Source organism: Astatotilapia calliptera, chromosome 7 (assembly GCF_900246225.1).
Source record: "Astatotilapia calliptera chromosome 7, fAstCal1.2, whole genome shotgun sequence".
Lineage (NCBI taxonomy): Eukaryota > Metazoa > Chordata > Actinopteri > Cichliformes > Cichlidae > Astatotilapia > Astatotilapia calliptera.
Genome location: NC_039308.1, coordinates 26,327,787 through 26,353,166, shown reverse-complemented (window position 1 = coordinate 26,353,166; position 25,380 = coordinate 26,327,787). Strand labels below are relative to the sequence as shown.

General features: G+C 38.3%; 2 protein-coding genes across 5 annotated transcripts in view; both read left to right on the top strand.

Moving 5' to 3' along the window:
* The first annotated feature begins 834 nt into the window (after positions 1–834).
* Positions 835–8,773, top strand: swi5 (SWI5 homologous recombination repair protein). Its single transcript, XM_026174123.1, has 6 exons — positions 835–1,044; positions 1,568–1,616; positions 1,736–1,839; positions 2,065–2,159; positions 8,244–8,335; positions 8,692–8,773. The coding sequence occupies exons 1-5, from the start codon at positions 950–952 to the stop codon at positions 8,306–8,308; spliced, it is 408 nt and encodes a 135-aa protein (XP_026029908.1). The 5' UTR covers positions 835–949; the 3' UTR covers positions 8,309–8,335; positions 8,692–8,773.
* slc27a4 (solute carrier family 27 member 4) overlaps positions 8,286–25,380 on the top strand; it is a 24,515-nt gene continuing 7,420 nt past the window's right edge. The window contains exons 1-10 of one of the 4 annotated variants that reach the window (XM_026174118.1): positions 8,286–8,335; positions 11,903–12,064; positions 13,702–13,912; positions 14,015–14,198; positions 15,605–15,763; positions 16,684–16,753; positions 16,936–17,027; positions 18,238–18,347; positions 20,005–20,214; positions 25,188–25,314. In XM_026174118.1, the coding sequence (XP_026029903.1) occupies positions 8,301–8,335; positions 11,903–12,064; positions 13,702–13,912; positions 14,015–14,198; positions 15,605–15,763; positions 16,684–16,753; positions 16,936–17,027; positions 18,238–18,347; positions 20,005–20,214; positions 25,188–25,314 (1,360 nt within the window). In that variant the 5' untranslated portion in view covers positions 8,286–8,300. Of the gene's footprint in view, positions 8,336–8,690; positions 8,730–8,830; positions 11,147–11,902; positions 12,065–13,701; positions 13,913–14,014; positions 14,199–15,604; positions 15,764–16,683; positions 16,754–16,935; positions 17,028–18,237; positions 18,348–20,004; positions 20,215–25,187; positions 25,315–25,380 lie in introns of those variants that run through there. The other 3 variants (XM_026174122.1, XM_026174120.1, XM_026174121.1) reach the window with 3 other exon arrangements.

Sequence of the window (25,380 nt, the reverse complement as noted above, 5' to 3'; positions counted from 1 at the left end):
ACTATATCATTTTAGAATATATATAAAGCTCAAAGAGAATGTATATTTAAAAAAAGAGTCAATAAAAAAAGAAATTCTAAAAATATACACAATGGGGTCACTATGGACTGGCCCTGGTCACTCACTATGCACCCCTCAGGTGAACTCTATTGACATACTTGTACAACTACAAGTAAAATAAAGTCATACAATTTGTTAATGAAAATGTCGTTACAGTAACAGCAAGTTATTGGTGCAATAATTGGAGCAGGGTGGCTGAGGAGCGGACTGATTTTGGAGCACGTGGACCTGTTTTAAGTCTCTTTTGGACTAAAAAAAAAAAGGTCATAATCACTTGTAACTTGCACTTGAAACCGATAAAGTAATGTCTAAGCATGGATCAGTTTAAAAAGGCGTGCAAAAATGTGTTTTTTGCGAGATACAGGGAGTTATTATTTTAACATTTTCGAAATACAGCCACATTACATTACATTGCAAACAAATTTGAGCATACTGTGTGTTTAGGGTCATATATGCACACTGGTTCAACGACCTGTTTTAATGTTTTGTTGTTGCTTGTTTGTTTGTTTTGCAATGAAACAGGAAATTGCAAAATGAACTGAGTCCAGTGTCCCCTTGGTTGCCAGGCGGAGTTTACGTCAAATGAAACAATAATGTATAGAATGCAACAATGTAATTATAAATACTTAAACACGTCAGTATCTGTGGACAGTCATTAACAATAAAATATAAGGTATTACCCCAACAAATCACCTGAAACTGTGAGGACTTTGAGTTAACTCTGGGTTGACCAATAGTCTCTAAATCCCGCCTCTCGTTTTCAACAACCAATCAAATTACGCTATCAATCTGTTTACCATTAGCCGCGAACTGCAAACTTCCTTTTCCGTGTTCAGCTGTCCGATGTTGTATTAAACCAACACTAACACATATAATTCCTTAAGGCAATATGAACACGGAGCAGTCCGTTGAAACTATTTGTGAAAGTCACTGCCCAGTTTCGACACCGGAGGGAAATGACTCAAAGAAAGGACAGCTAAAAAGGTAACTGTGAGGATAGCTTACCATTGTTGTTAGCGTTAACGCCAGCCACCAACTACAGAGCAACTTGTATTTGCAGCCGAGCGGTTCATCTGGGTGCTTCGTTTATTCTGTTCACGTTTTGAGGCTTGATTTACATGTAAACTTTACGTGTTGTTTTCTTTCTTTTTTTCTTTTCTTTTTCTTTTTTGCTTAACACATCAAATAAAATAATTTGTAAAATAACAGCAAGCTTCTGTAAAAGAAAAACAGGCAATTTACTCGCAGGTATTATATTTTTAGCCATATCGTAAAATATAATTCCTGTCACCTAGCCAAAGCTCCAAGTTTAATGTTTTAAGATGAAGTTTACTTAACTTAAAACACAAGTGACATAATGTGTTTATTGTGTACCGGTACTTAAACAATTGTCCGATCTTGAGTACCTTTACTGCAACTAAGCTATTGTTGCTGTTGTTGGCTTAACATAATTGCATCTAATTGTATCCATATTTTTTCATCATTAATTCATTCCTTCTTTTTGTAGAACTCCATTATCAAAGTTTAAGAAAATACATTCCCACTTCAAGTCACCTGTAAGTAGCTTTCCTGTCTTCTTTTTCACACACACACACACACACACACACACACACACACAAACAAACAATCACCCATAGCATGCCACACATGCCTTATTCTGTTATGATTGTCACAGCTTCAAGTACTTGAGAGTGCTAAAGTCAGCCCTGCAGAGGAGGTGGAGGAGCTAGAGAGGAGAAGAGAGCAGCTGGATACAGAGATAGCACAGCTGGAGGCTGAGTAAGTACAGCTGTGTTGTTCTTGCTGTATTTCTGTCTTGAGGTCCAACTTGAATGCTATGGGTAGTGATGGTTCATTGAATCATTAGATGAACAGAACTCAGATTTAATCGTCCACCTGCACATAGCAGTTTATCTTTTTTAGATGTTTATAATTTTGTGCCTTTGCCTGCATATGACCTTTTGCATAAATCTGCTGAGACCATGCGTGCGTATATGTTTTTAGGGGCTATAGAGTAGAGGAGCTGGAGCATCATATTGATAAGTTGCATGAATACAACGACATCAAAGACATTGGGCAGTCACTCCTGGGTCGTATAGGTAAGAGAGAAAAAGAAATTTCAGTTCAAGCTTTAAGTAGCATTCAATGTATGTAGTAATAAGTGAAGCTTGGTAAATTAAAATGATAAAGGTATATTATTAATGATGTTATAACTGCTGATGTGAATATTACTGTGATTCAGTAATTAACATTCCCCCTGAGCATCAACTCTTGTAAACACTGGGCATAGTATTTTCTTCAAGTGATGAAAATGTTTATCAGTCACTAACACTATCTTATTATAATACACCAAATTTCTCTCTGTTTGTCCCATGACACTTCTTATCTATCTGAGGTACTAATACATCATCATGTTGCCTAACAGCCACTTACCTATCAACAGGCTTAAGTGACCCATTTTTAACATTGATGCATCACAACAACGTTATAAAACCACCATTTCAATTTAATTTCACAACAGTAACATCAATTGTATTTCCACAAATGTTACCTGGCAATCATCTAATGGACTAAACTGATATTTATATAGGGATGAATGCAGTAGTACCTTTATTTTTTTTAGATGATGGGTCATGGACATGTTCCCTTAATCACACCTTTAATTTTAATAGAGCATTCTGGCGTTTAGGGTGGCACATCTAAACTTACCAATATTTTCCTACTCTGTGGAAAATCTGTCAGATTATGAGGCTATCTTATGCACAGCCCTTATCAGGTCACTCCACAGACTCGGTTGCATTCGGGTCTGAGGTCTGGCTGGGTCTTTCAAAAAATGTTAAAGTCATTCTTTTGTTTAGGTCATTGTTTTTGTTTTTTTGTTTTTAAACATCACTAAAACTGGGCATTTTAGCAGGGGTGTGTGGATCTTTCTATCCACTACACCTTCTTTACAACCATGACATGTGAAGTCCACTTGAATTAAATTTTAACTATGAGTGTTGGTTAATTTGCTGCATAACCATAAACGTACATTGTGATGAGAAGTGTGAGAGTATTAAAAAAAATGTAAACTAAGAATTATAATGGAAGATTTAACCTCCTCAGTCAGCCACTGGAGGGCAGCAAAGAGGGGTGTGCCTGCTTTTTTTTTTCTCTGTTGAAACAGAAGTATTTTTAGTAAACCTTATGCAGTAATTAATAATATGCTGCACATGGGATTGCTTATAAAAACTCTTTAGAAAACAAATGACTTGACTTTTAGTGGCTGACCTTTTTTTTTTTTTTAAAAGGTCAGCCACTAAAAATCATGTAGTTTTTGTGCTCAGTGATTATATTGGCTAATATTGAATGGGTTTCAAATTTGGTACTAACTTTTAGTAATTAAATTAATTAACTTGCATATCAGATAATGCTTGTACATCACTGGCATGCTGCCCACACATTTCTCCCCTTCTTGTGGAGTTCAAAAGGTTTTCTGACCAAAAAAGGAATTTCACCTTTTTACTAAAAGGGTAATTGTAATTTATCATAATCATAAGGGTTTTTTTGTATCCCTGTTCTGCAGCTGCACAAGGTTGAGTAAGTAGGGTGAAGTTCAGTTTTCATACTGGAAGGAGTTCTGGTGATTCACGGTCATGTCATACTACCTAAGGGTGTGTGTGTTTTATTGTAGATAAAATCTTGATGTTCCCTTCCCATTTTAGTCTGTGATTTTAAATGTACAGTGCACCAATATACTTATTTCCCACCTATGAACAGTCTGTGTAGAAAAGTTAGGTGATCTCTCATAGTAAAACTGTGCTGAGTTAAATTAGCATTCTCTTCAAGTTCTCTGTCAGTACAGTGAAGAGTCACGATGATAATGACTTCTTAGTGAACGGAGATGGCATTTCCCCTCTGACACAATAGCTGTCTTTCTCATCACCCGCAGGCTGACACACAATTACAATCTCTGTCTATAGATGCATGCATTCAGTAACACGTGCATATATATTCAAATACAAAGACGTGCCGTCATTCTTTCTTCTCCCTTCTTTCTCTCAAGCACACACTTTCACAAAAGCTCTACACTTAACGCAATGAGTTGCTGTTGTACTGTATGCTGTTATTCTGAGAGGGAGGAGTTGGGTGGGCAGGCCCTGGAGTGAGGAGACAAGAGGAGATGCCCTGCATTACCCTTTAAAGACAAATGTCCTTTGTCTCATGTCCATTTGTCTGTCTGTCTGACTGTTTGTCTGAGTTCATGTTGCTACTTAAAATCTTTCCCTTTTTTGCATATATTCACCACTTTAAGGTTTTCACTTCTGAAATTGCTGAAAAGGTGGTCATAGAATATAACAGAAAAATGGTGCAGATTGTGATACAAGCACCAAATTTGGCACAATTACTTGATTAGCTGTTTGAAAAATTAAGATTGCTGATTGGACACCAAGATCATTGAAAATCAGACATACAAGTTTAAACATCTCAGATTCATTTTTCCCATTATCAAGAGCCTAGCTGTAAGATATATATGCATATGTATTATATTATTTTGAAAGTAATGTTCAGTCAGTTTTGTTGTGTCTTTAGTAGATCAACACATTTTTGCAAACATTTTATTAACAACTACTTCAGCAATAAAAACAGCATAGAAAGCAAAAATGTTCATGGTGATAGTATCTGCCTCTATACTCATGTTTACATCCATACTTGGTCAGTTCCTGGCAGCATGCAGCTATTATAGGGAGTGTGGTCCATGAAACTGTACAGACTTCTTCCTCAGCCTTAGCCCAGCCCCAGATGATTCCTGCCTGGTAGGCAGCATGCTTTGCATGGTCCCTAAGGGCTGCACTTGATGATGGAATAGCTCTTCTCTCTCCATGCAAGGCTCACTTCTTACTCATGAACTTGTTTAGTCATACATCACTATGACAAAGTGCTTCAGATGATGCAGGTCATCGTCAGACGCTTCAGAAGGAGTCTAAGTTTAACAAAGGTTTTAATAATTTCATCACACATGTCCTTATGTCCGTAGGGTATTTGAAAGTAGAATGGGAGACAGAGCCTTCAGCTTTCAGGCCCCTCTTCTGTGAAACCAGCTCTCAATCTGGATTTGGGAAATAGACACCCTCTCTACTTATAAAATTAGGCTCACAACTTTTCTTTTTGATTAAGCTAATAGTTATTGCTGGATCAGGTGATCCCTGAGCTTCCACAGTTTGTCTCTTGTCCTGTCTTCTTCCCATCACTCCCAACTGGTCACGGCAGATGGCTTCCCTTCTCTAAGCCTGGTTCTGCCTGAGGTTTCTTCCTGTTAAAATTCAGTTTTTCCTTCCCACTGTCTACAATGCTATAATGAACACATTGGTGCCCTTTGCGTTAATGAATGAGCTACTGACGTCTAGTCAGAGTTGCATCTCTCGTATACCCCAGTGTCAGCCACCTCTTGGCTGAGACAGCATCTAGGCACTTGGTACTTGTGATTGCTACAAGAGGCCCTCTTGTAGCAATCACTGGACTACTGATTGTGTCAGATTCACAAACCTTGTTGGCTAGCAACTTGAACAACTCTGTTTTATTGCCGTCATCTCTGAGAAAACAGAAGTTTATCTATGACTTTATATGCCATCAATGTCAGAGCTATAAATGAAGTTCATCACATAAACTGGATCTTCTGTGTGCTTCCCTCACCTAGTTTAGCGCACGAACCAATGTTGTTGACCAGGGTATGCTGTGCACAGGCAACTTCTTGGGAGTCACAGATGACAGATAGTGGTGAGGACCAGTGTCAGTAGTTCATCCATGGGATGTGGCTGAATGCTGAAACAAAGGCACTGCTCCTACCTCCATGCCCCATTTACCCCATACAGTAGCGCTACTAGCCTAATAATATACCAGAAAAGTAAGCAAATGCTGCATGCTTCAAAACATAGAAATTGACACAAGATAATGAAAATCAGTAAATTATGTAGCAATTAAATGCAAAAACTACTTTTTCATGGGTCATATTGGCTGCCTTCTTGAAAAATGTGATTTTCATGTGGCTAATCAGAAAATATTATTATACAAGGGGCCAAATTGTACCGAATTTGGTGTTTGCATCACCATTGCATGATTTTGGATTTAATTTGATATTATCTGCTTCACAATTAGGGAAATATAGCATTTACCTTCTCAGATGATTATTTTGAACATATTCAACATGCAGACTTTCTAAATCAAAACTTTAGTCTGTCCATTTTTCCTGGTACACAGACTCCTTATAACAAACGATGGCAAAGTTTATTTATCCCTTTAGCCCAAAATTAGTTTAGTATTCAGAGAGAGTTTTTTAAATTTTATTTCAAATTAAATGTCATGAGACTTAAGAGACAACAAGCAGGATGCGTAATTACTAAAACCTCCTTCCACCTTCTTAGTAAATGCTTAAATTAGATGTTGGCATTATCATTATCATCATTATTATTACCAGGCGCTATGCCAAGAATTTAAGTTTAATCTGTCATACAGTATCGTTAAAGGCGGATCTGGTAGGTGCCAAAGTTATCATTCATTGTGACATCCAGCATCCACCCCACAGCCGTTGCTGAAATAAGAACGAGTCCTGCAACAGAACATTGTCTCCACTGAGCCCTGAGGGGTGTACTGTGAAGCACAAATGAGTTAGCGAGTTGTAACAAGCCTAAAGCCATAAAGGTGGCTCTCTTTTACCGCGTTAGGTCACCATAGTAACTAAACACATAACCTGATTCAGAGTTATATTCCATTTAAAATCTGCTGTAGGCACCACATCTCAACTGATTCTTTTCAAGACAACATGCTCCAAATTTGATTTTAGATTCTCTGCTTAAGGAATATGTTTATACTGTACTAATACCTCCAAAGGAAGCCTGCAGTAAAGTCACACAGCAAAGTTACAGCAGTGCAACATGCGCTGCATGGTCACAGGAATTTGCATGCATTCAATTGGTGATGTAGAAAATGTTTACATGTTTTATGCTTGAACCTAATCTTCTACCAAGTCTGTTTTACACTGCTGGAATTACAGGAAATACGCACAACATAGGTCAGATAATATATCACTCTACTTGTAGGCTAGTTATCAAGGAGAATATCAACTAAGGAAAATCAACTTCACTGTGACCAGCTAAAATCTAAAGTGGTTTCCACAACTTCTTCATCGTGTTATGGGATTGTGTCTGACATAAATGCGTTGTTGTCGTTGTTTTAAATGGATCCGTTTTGATGTTGTAATGTGGAGTGTTCATGTAAAAAGTAAATGGTAAAAGGTGTAGTAACATTTTGTCTCCTAGCATTGTTACCTATCACTCTTCTACTTTTACAGCTTTTTCTTTATAGACCTCTGTCTGCTGTTCTCCTGTCCCGATGTCTCTGTTGAAATAGGCGGCACTGAACTGATCCTTAAAAAGAAAAGTCAGCTGACATATCAGAGCTTGGCTATGTTGAGCTTGCTTTGTAGCACACGACTATGGTGTCAACATCACACAGGTGGTCTTAGATTATATAAAGAGGCAGAAACACCTGAGACTGAAAGAACTATGCATAGTGCTCCAAGGTCACTGTAGTAACCTAAATGCCATGTGTATTGACTGATTCTGTTTTAAAGACAAAAAAAGAATAGTGAGGCCAAATGTTGATTGTACTTTTTTATTCCACTTTGCATAGTTTAATTTATCTACCTGAAAGCATTCTCACTTCATTTTTACTAACAAAACACTTTGAAACAATATTAATAGGTAATTTATTAAAAAGTATTTGCAGGTTTTTTTGCCGTGTGTGTGTTTTCATTTTTTGACTGTTGGATAAACAGATTCGTACTGACCTTGGCAGTTAGGGCATATAAAAAGTCTAATATTTGTTAGTTGCCTTTCTTTGCCAAGCACTTATCTATCAGGCTGGACCCGACATAATTCAGCATAGTTTGATTCTGTAGAATACTAACGACCCCAAGATTCAGCTAGCGGGGCTAAGTAACTGGAAATCTTTAAAATATTGGTAATAAAACACAATGTAGATTATCAATATCCTTTAAATACTTCTGTTCATACCCCTTTTACCAAGTGCAAGCCTCGTCTTTAGCCTGATTAATTATTCGGTGCTGTACTCTTGGCCTGTTCAGTGTTTTGTGGTTTGTTTGAAATGTAGGCTAGAGGGAGTTGACCCTGTAACCTGTCTTGCAGCTGCTCTGAGAGGGACCACCACACGAGATCTCTACGCTCACTTTGGTTTGGAACTGGATGACTGAACAAAAAGAGAAAATGAAAATAAAATGGTGAGGACGGTTCTTCTGACAAAGAAAACTGCAGGAAAAAAAAGTTAAAGACCACAAACTTATTAATAGATTTGATGTCTCCTTTTTTCTTGGTTAACAATTTTGATAATGAAAGGACACTGGGATTTTTCCATTATGCTGGCATGGTATTTAAAATAGTCTAGCTATTCAAACCTTTCAGTGGGTTCATTCCAGTCTTTCAAGATCTGTCTGTGTGTACAAGGATGTAAATGCTGCTGAGGGTTAATTTAAATGTTTGAGCTTACCTAAATAGAACTAAAGTAAAGGCCTGTCTGTACTGGCTACTCAAATGGCAGTCGTTTTCTAACTTTGCTTGTTTGGTTTGTTATTTACAGAAAAGATAAGAATACTGGAGTGTTAAACTGTACTACCAGTAAGTGACATGAATTTAATAAATGAGATGCTTAAATATCACAATTTATAAAGATACACCGTCTTTTTGTTTCAATTCACATCCTTCACCTAATTTAAGAAAGAGTACTGGGCAACTTTCACAGATATTTATAGTTTCCTGTCTGTCAGCACTTGAACTTCTGAAAAACAAAAGCTCTGGTGGACTTGATGTACCGAAAAAAAGCATAGCATGCATAATACAATCTAAGAATCAGTGATAAGTGTCATCTGCTATCAAGAGTTTGACAACGCCTGTGATACTCTCATTAACTTGATTGGCATCTGTATCTGCTTGTGAAACTGAATGGAAATCTATCACTGGCAGGTCGAAGCTGGTCAAATTTTCTTGCCCTGATAATTGCATCTCTTTATCATTCAGCTAAGATCTCAAACACTAGTGTGTATGGGATAGCAGTATGATAATTGTGTTGTAAAACTTATCACCTTTTTGTGACTCCTTGGTATTACCACAGATCAAGTCCACTATTTGACCCAAGGTTACACTTAACATGTTTTTTGCAAGAATTTCCAAACAAGTCTCTCCTTGTCAGATCTCTCCGGGACCACTGGGAACGCGTCCTTTGTTGACCTGCACCAGTGGCTCTCAACGGCCTGCTATCGTAGACTTTTTGTAATCCACCCTGGTTATGCAGTGCAATTCAAGAGATGTCACGTTGCTAGTATAAGCACTGTGTAAAATGTCAACGTCCTTGTGTTCTGTAAATGTAGACAACAGGACATTTCTTGGCTTGAAGTTGCAGCAGTCCGTAAAGCAAAAACAATTATTCACAATTATTCATGAGCCAACATGTAGTATAGAAATTGTTTGGTGCCAAAGTTTTATTGCAACACTTGAGAGCAGTTCTGTCTGGCTCAGCAGTCGTACATTTAAGAATGTATGTGACATCTACGAGGAGTTCAAATAACTTAATGTTATTTTCAATCAACCTAGCCTTTGTACTGAAAAATGGCAAGTTACAGATGTTATAGTAGATCCGAGTCCTCTCTGGAACACAGGACGGGTTAATCCTGTCGCTATTGTTCGAAAACCTGCCCTTCCTAATTCCACAGTCCTCCGGGAGCTCATGTGTTGACATACATAGGCTTAAAGAAAATTTCTAGCAGGTCGCAGCAGAGTAATGAGTGAATGGCATAAAGAGGCGTACTCATTTTGCATCAGGGCCTTGTCACAACCACGTTGAAACTGCTGCGCGTGCTGGCCTCGTTAACTGAGCTTGCTGGGCCGCACCGCATTTCCTGAACCGCAAACACCCGCCTCCTGCTGGATGTGACGTAGAAAAAGATGTACATTCATGTTCTTGATTGGCTGTTGCACTTGTCCGTCAACTCTTATTCCTGATTCACTGATTTGACGCTGACGGCAGTGGGCGGGCGCAAGTAAGAAAATTATAAGGTCATTTGAATTACGCCTGCTAGTGAGCTTATCGGCTACAATGAAGCCAGTGATAATATTGATGATTATGACAATGAACGGATGATGATCGTGGGATCAAAGTCGACGGAGACTGCCAGGCGATTTCGAAGAAGGAGCAGCGGGTCGTTGTGATATTAACAAAGGGGGGGGATCCCAGTGCTTGTGTCAGCCCGTGTGCGTTTCTCTGTCAAGCCGACCGAGCGGCGGTGAAGAGCGGAGGGAGGGAGAGAGTGGGGGGGGGGCGACCAGGCTAGCCTGTAAGCCGATCAAGGTGGAATTGCACACAACGACTTTCACGTTTGGGATTTCTGCGTACCTGCATGCTGTGAAGGAGGTGCAAGGTATGTAAACGGAAATGGGTCCCTGCCTCAGCCCAGATCGATCGGCGTGGTGTTTGAGGGACCGGCCCGTTTATTATTCGCCAGAAGAAAGGAGAGAGGAGCAGCGGCGGCTCGTCATCTCCTTGTCAGCGATTAACCCGCTGACGGGACTCGGGGTGTCCGATGTTTACATTTGAGACGGCCATTTGTCCCCGACAAGCAAACCGTGCGATTACACCATATGCCTCATCTTCATCTCCTGAAAGAAGCTGCTCATGGTGTCACGCTGTCCGCTTCCTTTAAGCCGATGCGCACAATACGCTGCGCATCCTGTTTCCCTGGCGCGCCTGTTACCATGATAACCTATATCAGTTTGATGATTTTGGCCAACGTTGTTGCAATAAAAAAGGCTTCGTCTGAAATGCACATGGCATGGTTAGTGAGGTGTAACCTTGCCAACAGTGGGTTGAGCCTTCCCCCTGTCGTTGCCACAGCCTCTACCGCAATGCTACGCGCCATGAAAATTTCCGGGTTCGGCATCAGCGAATGATGAAGCTCTTTTCTTACCGGGAAGTGGCCACCTCTCCCCTTAATGCATCTCTTTCCCTCGAACCCATCACGTCGATCTGTTTGAGGTTCAGGGTAATGTAATCGTCCACACAGAGCTCTCCTCTGTGCTTGTTTATATTTTAGCAGTGGAGTTATTGAATTTTCATGATGGAGCTAACATCATCACAATTACAGCCAGATGTATGGAGGCATTGAGGGGGTTATAAAATGGCCTTTTGATGATGATGAACTGAAATCAATCATCTCTATATGTATTGTGCTTAAAGGCTATTTAAAAAATAACAAACATGGGTGTGAAGATATCATTTACTGTTTAGGCTTATCTTCCTGGCTGTATCAGGTGGCAACTGGGAAACTGTGTCAGCATGTGCTGTCTGCTGTCACTTTAGACTGTTTGCTGTGAATTCAGAACAGAGCCTTTAGGCTTCTTTTTGTTTTCTCCTTCAAGCAAGAAGAGAAAATTTAAGGGTTCCACCCAGCTTAACACATTTTATAAATGTTTTACAATCTCATCTGTAATCATGAATACCCAGAGGTCACCCAAGACTCTAAATTTCCGCTATTTCAAATGGTAACCCTTCACCGCAACTTCAGTCTACCAGAGCTGACTCAGTGGATTGAAATGGACTGCAGATATGTAAACAAAACCATAGACCATAACATTGTTAAGGTGTTGAGTTCTAAGGAAGTGGATTCAAAAATTCTGTTTGCTCATATAACGTGCACGTAACCTTTCAGTCATTTGGCCTGAAATGTTTGTGATCAGTAGATACAGAGGGGGCTGGCAGACCCTTCTGTATCTATTTATATGTGTTTGCATTCTTTCAGGATGATGCGTCTAGCATGCTGCACTGTCCTGCTTTTTGTGTTGAGGCTGCTGGTGGGCTTGCCCTGGTACCAGGTTCTTCCAGCCATCCTGATCTTCTATCTGGGAAGTGGAGGATGGAACTTCCTGGATATCTTTGCCAAAACAGTTGGCAGAGACTTACAGTAAGCATTGGAATTATGTTTGTTTGCTAAATGCAAAATCATAAAATTGGACCATAGATGCATTATGTCTTCCAAATCATTTGGCATGAGCTATGTCACTTTTAACTGTGACCCAGTGGCCAATTTCCTGTAGTTTTGGCTCTGAAATTCAGACAGAGTTAAATGTGACCTCAATAGTCACACAGTGCTAAATCTGCAAAAACAGGAGAAATCCATGCAAGTTGTTTCACAGTTGCAGATAAATTCTCATCTTCACCACATAATTGTCACGAACAAGGGTTAGTTCCTAAGCCCTTGTTAAGAGCTGGCTAGATATTCCTTCTGTACCTGTTTCTAAACACGCAATCTCAAATATTTAAGACAAAAGGTCCAGAGGACAGAGAGAAGGGTAGGAGCAAATGTTTTAAGTGGCATACCTAAAGCCAGTATTTACAAGTGGAAACTGGCATTGTAGTTGGTTTGAGGTTAACTTCCTTTTTTCCTCAATAGCTGCAGTAATCTTAAAACAGGAAATTGTAAATTATCTCTTTAGGGGAACAGCGACACAATAATCTACCCATTAGGGATTACTGCCATTCAGGGACCCATTATATACAAAGGTCACCCAGTTTTCTCATGATTAGAGAACGAAATATTACTGTTTGTCCTCCTTTTCTGTTAAATTGTCATAGAAAATGTGCTAGCCACATCTAATGTTTAGTCTTGTTTATACATTTTATTATCTTTGCTTCTGGCACGCTGCATCTGCTTGATTAGAATTATGACGTTAAGTTGTATTATTGATCAATTGTATTATTGTCTAAAGTGTCAAGGTTAGAAAGACTCTGTGCAGCATTGGATCTTAACGAATCATATATTTCACACAGTGACTCACGAGCTGTTGATGAGGCATTTTTGTGTGACAAAGCTCAGGTATATACATTGTAAGAGTCACTAAGGCATTAGAAATAAATAGGCTATAGTTTTATAATGGGTACTGTTCTTAAGCAATAGATCCGTATGAGTAAGAAAAGGCATGACAAAAGAAAGTAATTAGCCTCAACTAGCTGTGCAACAATAAATGCTTATCTAGACCATCATGAAATAACTCTCTTATGTAATGATAAGCATATTGTCGCTACCTCACTCTAGCCAAGAAGTACTTTGGCTTATTGTTTTTTTTATGACATTTCTGTAATTATTCACTGCTCAGGAGATTGACCACTACCTTTGTACCACAAATGTAAAGTGCTGAGAATTGCCATTCATGCATAATTTGACCTTGTGGGCCTCCAAGCCATATCTGTTGAAATATTTTATGCTTTGTAATGTGGTTTGGATACAGTTCGCAATACATTCAAGTACAGCTTCTTTAAAAGGTGGTTTATGTATTTTTGCAAAAGGGAATTTGGTGGATCGTTAGACAAATGTTTGTTGCCAAAAGACAGGATACATCAAGTTGTCTTTGTTCATTTCTCAGATCTATTGATACATGGTGTGGATTTAAGCAGATGAGCTGCAAATGTTAATGCTAATGTTTTTTTTTTTAAAAAGTGCAAAAAAATAACAGCAAATTATGAACAGTGAAATGGCTAATGTTGCTGGGAATCATTAAGTTATTTGTTCTCTTACAGTAATGTTTTCTTTTGCTCCTTCAGTGCAGCCAGTGTTTTACTGCGGGTGAAACTGAACGTCAGGCGCCACCTCAGAGAGAAGAACACTATTCCCAAGATCTTTGCTGAAACGGTGCACCGTCATGGGGACAAAACAGCGCTCATCTTCGAGGGCACTGGGGAGAGATGGACTTTCCGACAGTTGGATGAATACTCCAACAGAGTGGCTAACCTGCTATTGGAAAGAGGCTTTAAGGTAGATGTACAACACAATAAAGCTTCATTAAAAGCAATTAAGCAAAAGCAAATCTTTTTAAAGTTATATTACTGTCTTTTTTGTTTTTGTTTCTGTCATTAGGAAGGTGATGTGGTGGCCCTTTTCATGGAGAACAGATCGCAGTACGTGGGCATATGGTTGGGCATGGCTAAAATTGGAGTAGAAGCGGCTCTCATCAACTTCAATTTAAGACTAGATGCTTTGGTCCACTGTGTCACCATCTCCAATGCCAAGGCTGTGATCTTTGGTTCAGAGCTAACTGATGGTAAGAGCAAAGAGGGCAGATGAAAGTTGGATAGATTCGAAAGTTAGACGAGAAAGCTGAGGCATAACAGTCTGTACAGCATCGTCATATGCTGATGAATGCTGTTCTGGTTCCTGTGCAATAAGAGAGGTGAGTGGTGAGGGGAGACAGCCACAGAGGTCATAAAGACAAATGGGTTTTGGAGGAGGTGTTTCTTCAGTATCAGCCAGTAAAGCTTTAAATGACTGATAAACACAAAGAAGGGATAAGGTAATGAGGGAGGGACTGCCACTAGTCTGCAGTGTCCAAGGTCTGAGCTCTGCAGAGAAATGTGTTGCATGATAGGAGGCAGATAAAAGGCAGAACCACTGTGACATAGACACGTCTGATAGTACAGTGTTCAGGTCAAATCAACTGAGGGTTATGGTTTTTGTTAGGGGCTAGATCAAACCATTACACACTGTTTTAAAATCATGTTGGTTTTTATACATCATCATTGAAACAAATATATTGTTTCAATTAAATTAATTACAGCACCTAAAAAAGTAAATTGTGCATATTCCACCTAGGTTACACCAGCCTTGACATTATATCTGAAATACTGTCAAATAGATAAAACAAATGAAAAAGTCATTTTCACTTGCCAGTAAGATTAGGATTGTAGTGAGTATTAAGTTACATGCCATGTCATCATATTTGTGTGTTTTGTATGTTTGACATTGCGTGAATTAACTCTCATTTTGCTCACTCTACAAACCTGCAAACATGCCTTTGTATTACCTGAGCTTGAACTCTCATTATCTAAAACTGCCACAGCTCGGTAGGATGGTCAAGTATTATTTGTAGATGTAATTCACTCTCCTCTTGGTGCCTTCTTGGGTCCCTCCCCAATATGGAAAGCCCTGATCTCAACAGCTATAAAGAGTGAATGATTTTTGAGCTGGTCACTCTGAGATCGAGGGAATAGGCTCTGTACTGGGTAATGGATTTTTAGTGTGTTTTATGCCTTTAAGTAATTGGAAACACAGCTCTTTTACAGAATAGGTCAAAATTCAAGCTACTAGCTTTAGTGCCTAGGCATGACATAAGGCTTTTGGATCTTTTTTCCCCTCAGGTGAAATACGAGAGCCGTTTCGATTTGTTGTTTCCCTTTTTTGCCTGATTCACTTCCTTTTACATATATATATTTTTTGTGACACTGTACCTCAATATGCTTTCTCTATAAACATTTCAAGTTATTTTAACCTTTAACCATTTGTATATATTGTATTTTACACCACTCTCTATACTCTTTGTTTTGTCACTGATTAAAGTTTGCAAAGGATGCAAGCTTTCTTGTATTTAAATGTTGAACAATGTGCAGCTGTCTTGTGATAAGGATACGTGACATGTATTTGATGTATTTGAATTTGTTTCTGTTCTCACAGCTGTGTCTGAAGTCCATAGTTCAATGGGGAAGGCAGTGCAGATGTTTTGCTCTGGAGACTGGGATCCCAAACGAGTCCCACAGGGAACAGAGTGCCTCGAGCCCCTGGTGGCTGGTGCCCCTTCTCATCTACCCCCTCGGCCAGATCGCAGCTTCGTAGGTAAAAGCACCGTGTCCATGAGATCTTACAACCATTCAGGATCTGGAATTTTCTTTTTTTGGTTTAAAGTGATATCTTCTTGCAGGTTAAGGAAAATGTCACTGAACAATGCTGAATAATGATTTTTCTGGTTATCAGTCATAAAATTATGAAAAAATCCTAGCACCAACTCTAACTAAAACAACATACCAATTTCAGAAAACTATTTGTTTGCATTTTTGTCTCTCTAGCTGCACTGACTACTTGGCAGGTGTCGAGTAATATTTTTGGATCCAAGGAATGAGTCACAGTCATGTGAAATCAAATTTCTAAACTTATATTGACACAAAAAAAACAACTTCCACTGAAGCGAATTGTCAAGAATGTCACTTTTTTCTGTTTGATATATTTCTTACCACAAAAAAGACACCCCTTTTAACTATTTCTTCACATAATGCACTATATGTTCATTAAATGAAGAATTTGTGTAATTAATGATATGATGGGCACAGGCAAATAAGAGTTATACCTATCATTAATCATCTCCCTTTGTTTTATTTTGATAGATTTAGGGATTTACTGATGACTTGTCACGAGGCAACTAAAAGTATTGCCTTTTTAAGACGGTGCAAAAGGGAAAACAAATGGAATCCACAATGTTCACAATCAAGTCATGTCATACTGCTTTTTTCTGTCTCCATGCTTCAGTTCTGTAACTTAAAAAAGGACTTTATAATTAAAACTGTGAATATTCCTGTAAATAGAAATGAAAGGTGAGTATTTACCCTCCTGCAAAACTAATCAAAAGTGAGGACTCAGCAGTAAATTAAAAGTAAACATTTAAACTACGCATACATGTATAAGTATAAGCACTCAAGCACATGATAAACCCACTCATACCAGATTCTGCTATTGTCTTACTCTCTCTGTGCTGTTTTCAGATCGCCTGTTCTACATCTACACATCAGGAACCACTGGGATGCCTAAAGCAGCTATTGTTGTGCACAGCAGGTAGGAAGGAGGCAAACAGACACACAGGAATGCAGCTGTTCTCTTTGTTGATCCATGTAGCTTTCATCTAAAGAACAAGCAGTGTTGTTAAAAAGTGAGAGTAATAAATAAAACTAAATGCTTTTGTATTTGCTCATTTGACTTTTTTCTCTTTTTGTTCGTCACCCCGCCCTGGTGTTCAGGTACTATCGCATGGCAGCTTTGGTGTATTATGGCTTTAGGATGACATCAGACGATGTATTGTATGATTGCCTTCCACTTTACCACTCTGCAGGTATGTCTGTTAAAAGAACATAAAAAGGTAGGAGGTGTTTTAATCTACGAATGAGTTGGAGTGTTTCCTCCAAAGTTTGATTAATACATTATTCAGAAAATCGTTGCTTTTTTCTTGGTTTAAACAAAACTGTGTCAGTAAAGACCTCCAAAAAGGAAGAAACTCATTCACCACCTGTAATCGTTTAAAACAGCTGATAAGAGGAATGTTTTAAGACCATAAACATATAAAAGAGAACAAACCCCAACAAATATTTTCATTTAATCATACCAAAATAATGAAATATAAATAAATGTAAGAAATTGATGTTTTACAAAAGGCAACCACATGGCGAGATCCTAAATGAACAAATGTGAGCAAAACTAAATTTAACAGCCAATAATATTACTGCTAGTTTGAGGACTGAGGTGTTTGATCAAAATAGTTTTGCTGTAATCCAGCGGAAAATGTGAGAGGAGTCAATGCCAAATACTATGCTGCATCTCTGTTTATTTGCTTTTAAGTACATTAAAAGTGGAAAATATTTTGTATGTAATGTTTCCATCAGTTGTTAGTGGGATACTTCTTAATAGCAAGCACCCACTTTACAGTATTATTTGCGCTGTTTGTGCTCTTGACCATGAAATCAAAATGTTACGATGCTTTTATTTTTTTTAAGTGTTAAAGTTAAAAAAAAAAATTTAAAAAGGTAATTTCAGCAAATTGCTAGGTGATTGCAAAACAACATGACTATGATGATTGTAATATCATGTATACGGAGGTCATTTTAACCTGTTGCTAGGTGGTTGCTAGGCAACATGACAACATCTTAATGAAATAAAATCTGATAAGAACCTTCAGGCGGTGCCAAGCTTCAAGTTTGGTTCATCACCCTGTGATTGTGTGGGAGGACTTGGTGGATAATAAAAACAAACATAGATGTAAATTTTGTCTATTACAGTAAGATACTAATTATAACTCTTCAAACTTGGAGAGACTTCACTGGTTCATGTTTTCTTACTACAATGTTGTGTTGTAATTTTTGCAGATAGAAAGATTAATTATAAAAGGCCAGTTTGCAAATGCTAATATGTCAACCGTCTCTAACTCTTAGCTATCATTGTTCAGTTTTCTGGAACGTAGATAGCGATATCTACGTTCATCTGATAATTGCTTTGGTTTAAACAGTTTTTGCTTATTTTTTTTTTATTTTTTTATTTTTTGTCTAAAGGAAACATTGTGGGAGTTGGCCAGTGCCTAATACACGGCATGACTGTAGTCATCAGAAAGAAGTTCTCTGCCTCACGGTTCTGGGATGACTGTGTCAAATATAACTGCACGGTAAGCATGTTGCACAGTCAGGTGAAAAACAAACTGCACCCTCTTTCACTTCTAAAGTTTTGTATACCACAAAATAATTTTTAAAAATCTGTTCCTTTCAAAGTCTTATCATTATGTAGATGCAACCTGAGATGAATAACAACGCAGGACACATTGACACATCACCATGTCATTATTTATTTAACAGAAACTTAGCTAAAATGCAAAAGGTTAGTTTAAAAACTAACCATGATTCAGTAGCTTGTAGAACCACCTTTAACAGCAATAACTTTAAAGTTATCGTTTTCTGTATGACTTTATTAGTTTCCCACATTGTTCTGAAAGAATTTTGGCTCACTCTTGTTCACAGCGTTACTTTAGTTCATTGAGGTTTGCAGGCATTCGTGTACGGCTCTGTTATGGTCGTACCACAGCATTTCAGTCAGGTTGAACCAGTTTTGGCATTTAGTCTCATATTTGACTCTAAAATACTTTGCTTTACAGAAGAGTTCATGACTGAGTCAGTGACTGCAAGGTGCTCAGGTCCCGTGGCTGCAAAACAAGCCAACATCTCGTCATCCCTTAAAAATTAATGTGAGGTGTTTGTCGCTGTGGCATTATGGCCAAACACTGGAGACATGATGGTCTCATCTGTTTAAAGCACACTGGTCAAGAAGTTTTGATGATTTTTCAGAAGCAACATTGCAAAACTAAACCGTGTTGCTATATTCTTTACAGGGAGAAAAGACTTTTTCCTGGCAATGTTTCCAAACAAGCCATACGGCGCAGTCTTTTTCGAAATGCACTGTCATGACCTTTAATATTTCACATGCTAACCAAGGCTTGTAGAGTCTGAGATGTAGCTCTTTGGTTTTTTGCAGTTACTTTGAGCATTCACAGTCTGACCTTTGAGTGAATTTGCTGGAACATCCACTCCTGGAAAGATTGGCAAATGTCATGAATGTCTTCCACTATAATCTTTCTTACTTTATAATGATGGACTGAAAACTATTTAGAAATAGCCTTATAACCATTCCCAGGTTGATATGTGGGTAACGATTGCTTCTCTAAGATCATTTTTCATGTCTTTCCTCCTTGACTTTGTGTTAAGACATACCTGAATGCTCCAGACCAGGAAAATATTAAAACTTCTACTTTTATAGAGGTGCTCAAACTTGGTGATGACCAGTTCATCAAGTGCATTTGATTAGCAGCACTCAGCTGCTTCTTACATAAGGGCGTACTTAGTTTTTCACAGCACTGCTTAGTTTTTTGTTACATAAAGTTAAACGGTAATGAGTTGATGACCATCTGATGTTTTATTTAATAAATGAAGCTAATATGAAGATTTGCTTAGGACAAGAAGATTTTCTATTGTTATCTCCTGCTACATGAAGCCTTAAAACTGAAACAGGGTGTCCCTGTCACAGATTTGATTTATTAGGTACAACACAGCGGCACATTACAATCTCCTTTTTGAGAATATGTCTCTATATCATGTCATTTTCAGTAAAAATCCTTTAAAGATTTAATATTATCCCCGTAGCTCTTTCAATTCTTTGTCCAACCACTGTATGCTTGCTGTAAAGCCATTAAGCAGTCTTTTTTTTTTTTTTTTTTTTTTTTTTTTTAAACTTTTGTCTCATTACTGATTGTTTTTATTCCCATTGTCCTCCAGATTGTGCAGTACATTGGAGAAATCTGCCGGTATCTATTGAACCAGCCAGTTCGTGACACAGAGCGACAGCACCGTGTGCGCATGGCACTGGGCAACGGCCTGCGTCAGTCCATATGGGAGGAATTCATGAACCGCTTCAACATTTCACAGATTGCAGAGTTTTATGGAGCCACAGAGTGCAATTGCAGTCTGGGCAACTTTGATAACAAGGTAGGAACATGTCTCCCAAAAAAACTGGTGATGTTGAACTGGCAAAATTTTATTTCATTATGAATCCAAATGTTTAAAATGGCATCACTGTGGTAAAGTATTGTCTTTTAGAATCCCAAAGACTGCTTAATCAATCAAGTTGCATAAATTAAAAAAAATAATTCAGAGGTTTTTGTTTTCATTAATCCTCTAAGGTCACAATATTAAACATAACAGCACCTTGTAAGCTGCTGTAATACAGATAGGTCTATATATAATTGGACACTGACACAAGCTTTGTTATTTTTATCTGTTTACTAATAGATATTCAAATTATCGTTAGTTATAGTTATAGACTCCCAGCTTTCGTTTGAGGGTATCCACATTTCCACATAGCCACTGTCTTTTTAAAGAGACCAAAAGTAACTGGACAATTGACTGAAAGGCTAGTTCATTGGCAGGTGTGGGCCAATGAAATAGTATTTGTTATGTCATTATCGATTAAGCAGATAAAACGCTTGGAGTTGATTTGAGGTGTGGTGATTCCATTAGGGAGATTTTGCTGTGAACATACAGCATGTGGTCAAAGGTGCTCTCCATGCAAGCCTTCTGTAAGTGGCAAAAACAGAAAAAACACATCGGAGAAATTGCTGCAATATTAGAAATAGCAAAATCTACAGTTTGATACATCCTGAGAAATAATTCACTGGTGAACTCAACAATGCAAAAAAGACCTGGACACACACACAAGACAGAATCATTTCCATGGTGAAAAGAAATCCCTTCACAACAGCAAACCAAGTGAACAACACTCTCCAGGAGGTAGGCATATCAATATCCAAGTCATAAATGGAAGACTGCATGAAAGTAAATACAGAGGATTCACTACAAGGTGCAAGCCACTCTTAAACCTCAAGAATAGATTGGACTTTGCTAAAAAATTAAATAAAAAATCTTTTTTTTAAAAACTAGCGGAGTTCTGGAAAAATATTTTTTGGAAGGATGAAACCAAGATCAACCTCTACCAGAACGATGGCAAAAAGAAAGTATGGAGAAGGCCTGGAACAGCTCGTGATCCAAAGCAACCACATCGTCTGTAAAACACAGCGGAGGCAGTGTGATGGCTTGGGCGTGCATGGCTGCCAGTGGCACTGGGACACTAGTGTTTAGTGATGATGTGACACAGGACAGAAGCAGCCAAATGAATTCTGCTCAAATCCCGCTAAATGCACTAAAATTGATTGGGTGGTGTTTCATAATAGGGCTGAACGATTATGGAAAATAATCTAATTGCGATTTTTTGCCCCAATATTGCGATTGCGATGCGATATGCGATTATTTTTTAAGGTCTTTGTCTTCTGTATTATTAAACAAAGACAAGCAATACATCATATACTATGGCCAATACTATATTACATTAATTTTAAACTGTTCTTTCCTGGAAGACAGACCTCTGTTATGATGACATGAGGTGATGCATGAATTGATGACTGACATTTTTATTTAACTTCTTCAATCACAACAGTATATTTGAACATACACAATAGTTTATTTTTAGCTTACAAACATCTGAGCATAAAGTGCTGACAAGGAACCCTGGTGTAAACATTAAAATGAAAGTCAGTACAATGTGCAGATTGCAGAAATATATATAAAAAAAAAATCAGTGGCTTTACCACACTCAGTTTTTCGACATCTGTGAACTACTAGACAGTCATTCAATTAAAAAATAATATTAAATAAATAAAACTAATAAATAAAAAATACACACATCTTACTGATCTCTGCAGTCAGTAACATTACACATAAAGTGCAAACATAATAGCAATTGTATAAACACACACACAAACACGCCTTTAAAATTTAAAGGCGTGAAATTGGACGGTCTAGTTCTGATTAGCGTCACCGCTGTCTCGGTGGAGTTTAATAAACTCGGCCGTCTGCTTCTTGCTATCTAAAATATAACCAGACACTGGTGTAAATTCTCGACTGTCTCCTACTTCTGTTTAATAAGTTTTCTGTTTGACGTTTAGTCAGCTGTGTGAAAACCAAGGAGGAACCCACCCGGGGGATTAATAAAGTTTTATTTTATCTAATCTAATAACTTTAATCTCAGCCAAACCGATTTACTCACGAACAAACAAAACACTGAAAAAAGCCCAACAATAACATTTTTAGGTCGTCTAAGTGACTTATATATTACGTTTAACCCGAGCAGCGAAACTCCGCGGTGATCTGAAAATGATGTGCCGGGAGTTGTGCCGTTCTCGGCCGCATCAGTAACCCTCGAGCTCCCGGCTAGCTGTCGAGCTGGTGGGTAGCAGACACCTCTGAAAACGTCGAAGCACTTTTGCAAATATGGGATATCTTGATAAACCGAGCAGCTATTTGATGTTTACACAACTACTTTCTCGCCTGAAAATATGTTAAAAGTTTATTTTGTGACCCTGAAAGATTAGTATGAGTAATTTTAAAACTTAGTAGCAGCCGCCATTGCTGGAAACTGGAGTTTGGCTGGGCCGCGCTATGAATTCTGGGATATGGTAGTAATTTGGACAGCCTTCGGCGCGTCGCTGTGACGTAATCGGTCTACAAATGCGGCCTCAGGAGGATGCAGCCCATGAATTTGGACATGTCCAGAGTATAATCGCACAGAGGTGTGGACTCGAGTCACATGACTTGGACTCGAGTCTGACTCGAGTCATTAATTTTATGACTTTAGACTTGACTTGAAAAAATGTTCTAAGACTTGTGACTTGACTTGGACTTTTACACCAATGACTTGGGACTTGAATTGGACTTGAACCGGGTTACTTGAAAAGACTTGATATTTTACCCCAAATATAAAATTTAACATGCATATTATATAGAGATTGAAAATGTGACGTCATTCACGGGTAGAACCGCAAAGGATTCTGGGAACTCGTGGCAAGCAGTAGTAGCGCACGCAGGCTTTCAATTGAAATCAGTTATACAGCGATAAAAAGAAACACAAAAATGTCAAGAAGCCGTTGTATTATTAACTGCAATAGCCGGTCGCATGACAGCCACGGGAAGCCGACGGGTAAAGAGATCGGTTGTTATCGGATTACGTCGTTGAAGAGAAATTGTTCAAGCCATGTTTCCGAAGTAACAAAGACGCGACGGATGGCCTGGATTGCAGCCATTCAAAGATCAAATATAACGTCCCAGAACACTCCAGCTCACAGGTTAGTCTGCTCCAAGCATTTACACGAAGGTCAGTATTTTTTAGTAGTTAATACGTCATTTTCATAACATAATTAGTGATATAGGTTACAAGCAAGTCTGGCGCTGAACAGAAATTGTCGCGCTATGCTCCTGTGTTTATTGTGCATAAATAGTGAATTGTCCTGACACAATATTGCGTTTCGCCTCTGTTATTATGGTACATTGACAAAAACATATACTTTTATTCACAGGATAAAACAGGTTTTTGTATCACTAATTGCCCAGTGCGATTACAGCATACAGTATTATTGTCACTGCTACATTTCTGTGATGCTACCAGAAATTATTTCCACTACTAATTAATTACCCTTGAGCTCAAAGGTCCTATTGATAAACGGTTAACGAATGTGTATTTATGACGACAATTTGTGAGACTGGTAAACTTATGATACGTATGATGGTCTTTCGTTCTACACGGTGCATTTCAAGGTCCTGTACCCATCCGTCGGTAAACTGTACCTGGGCTTGTTGCAGTGACCTGAAGTTACTAAACTTCATGAGTGTATGCACTCACTCCAAGAACCGTATGATTATAAATATGCATATAAATATGCTACGATGAGATAGCGGACTTCATCTAACTAGCAAATGTTGTCCAGGCTACGTTGGTGATGCAGTTCTTTTTAATGTGTATGATATTTTTGTCATGCGATTTTAAAGCCGGTCCTACAACCGCATCCAAGAATAACATGCAGCTTATCTCAGAACTGTCGGTGAAAATTATTCTTGGAGCTAGGTTTAATTGAGCTGCATTTTAAAGAGGTGCAATTTCACAATTTGTGTATATTTTCTAAGTTCACTATTTTGTCATGTGTTGAGAAAAACACAGATTTTAAAATTACATGGTCTAATATTTACATTTAGCATAACTGCAACATTATTTTTTCGTTTTTTTTTTAAAGACTCGAAAGGACTTGAAATTCAAAGTTTCAGACTTGTGACTTGACTCGGACTTTTACACCAGTGACTTGAGACTCGACTCTGACTTGCCTGACATTACTTGAGACTTGACTTGAGACTTGAGGATAAAGACTTGAGACTTACTTGAGACTTGCAAAACAATGACTTGGTCCCACCTCTGTAATCGCAGCCTTTGCGGTTAGAAAATTGCACTTGATCATGTCGCGATATTATCGCAAATGCGATATATCGTTCAGCCCTATTTCATAATAGAGATGGACAGTGACCCAAAACATACAGCTAAAGCAACCCAAAGAAGTGGAATATTTTTGGATGGCCAATTCTGATCTTAATCCAGTTGAGCATGCAATTCACTTGTTGAAGACTAAACTTTGGACAGAAAGGTCCACAAACAAATGACAGTAAAGGCCTGGCAGAGCACTAAAGAGGAGGAAACCCAGCATCTGGTGATGTCCGTGACTTCAAGATTTCAGGCTGTCATTGCCAGCAAAGGGTTTTTAACCAAGTACTGGAAATGAACATTTTATTTTCAGTTATTTATTTGTTTAATTACTTTTGAGCCCCTTAAATGAAGGGGATTTTGGGGGGGGGTTAAAATGCTTTAGTTCCTCACATTTTTTTTATGCAATATTTATATGCAGCCCACAGAATTAAAGCTGAATGTCTCGAGTTTAACTGCATCTGAGATGTTTCATTTAAATTAATTGTGTCAACGTACAGAACCAAAATGAGAAAAATATTTATGGACCTAACTGTATGTGTGCCTTTCATTGTCCTCACCATACTGATAGATTTGTGGTTGCTGCTCTTTGTCTTTGCATCAGATGGGAGCGTGCGGCTTCAACAGTCAGATTCTACCCTTCATCTACCCCATCAGACTGGTGAGGGTTGATGAAGAGACCATGGAGCTAATTAGGGGACCTGATGGTGTCTGTATTCCTTGTAAACCTGGTGGGTTTACAGTCTACTTGTACCAAACATCTCTTTTAACCCTAACAAGCTCAAAATAAGTTTACA

Excerpts from the sequence above, each read along its gene's own strand:
- swi5 (XM_026174123.1), top strand. The coding sequence starts at position 950 with ATGAACACGGAGCAGTCCGTTGAAACTATTTGTGAAAGTCACTGCCCA. Across the intron at positions 1,045-1,567 it reads AAGAAAGGACAGCTAAAAAG|AACTCCATTATCAAAGTTTA; the intron begins GTAACTGTGAGG and ends TTCTTTTTGTAG. Across the intron at positions 1,617-1,735 it reads ATTCCCACTTCAAGTCACCT|CTTCAAGTACTTGAGAGTGC; the intron begins GTAAGTAGCTTT and ends TGATTGTCACAG.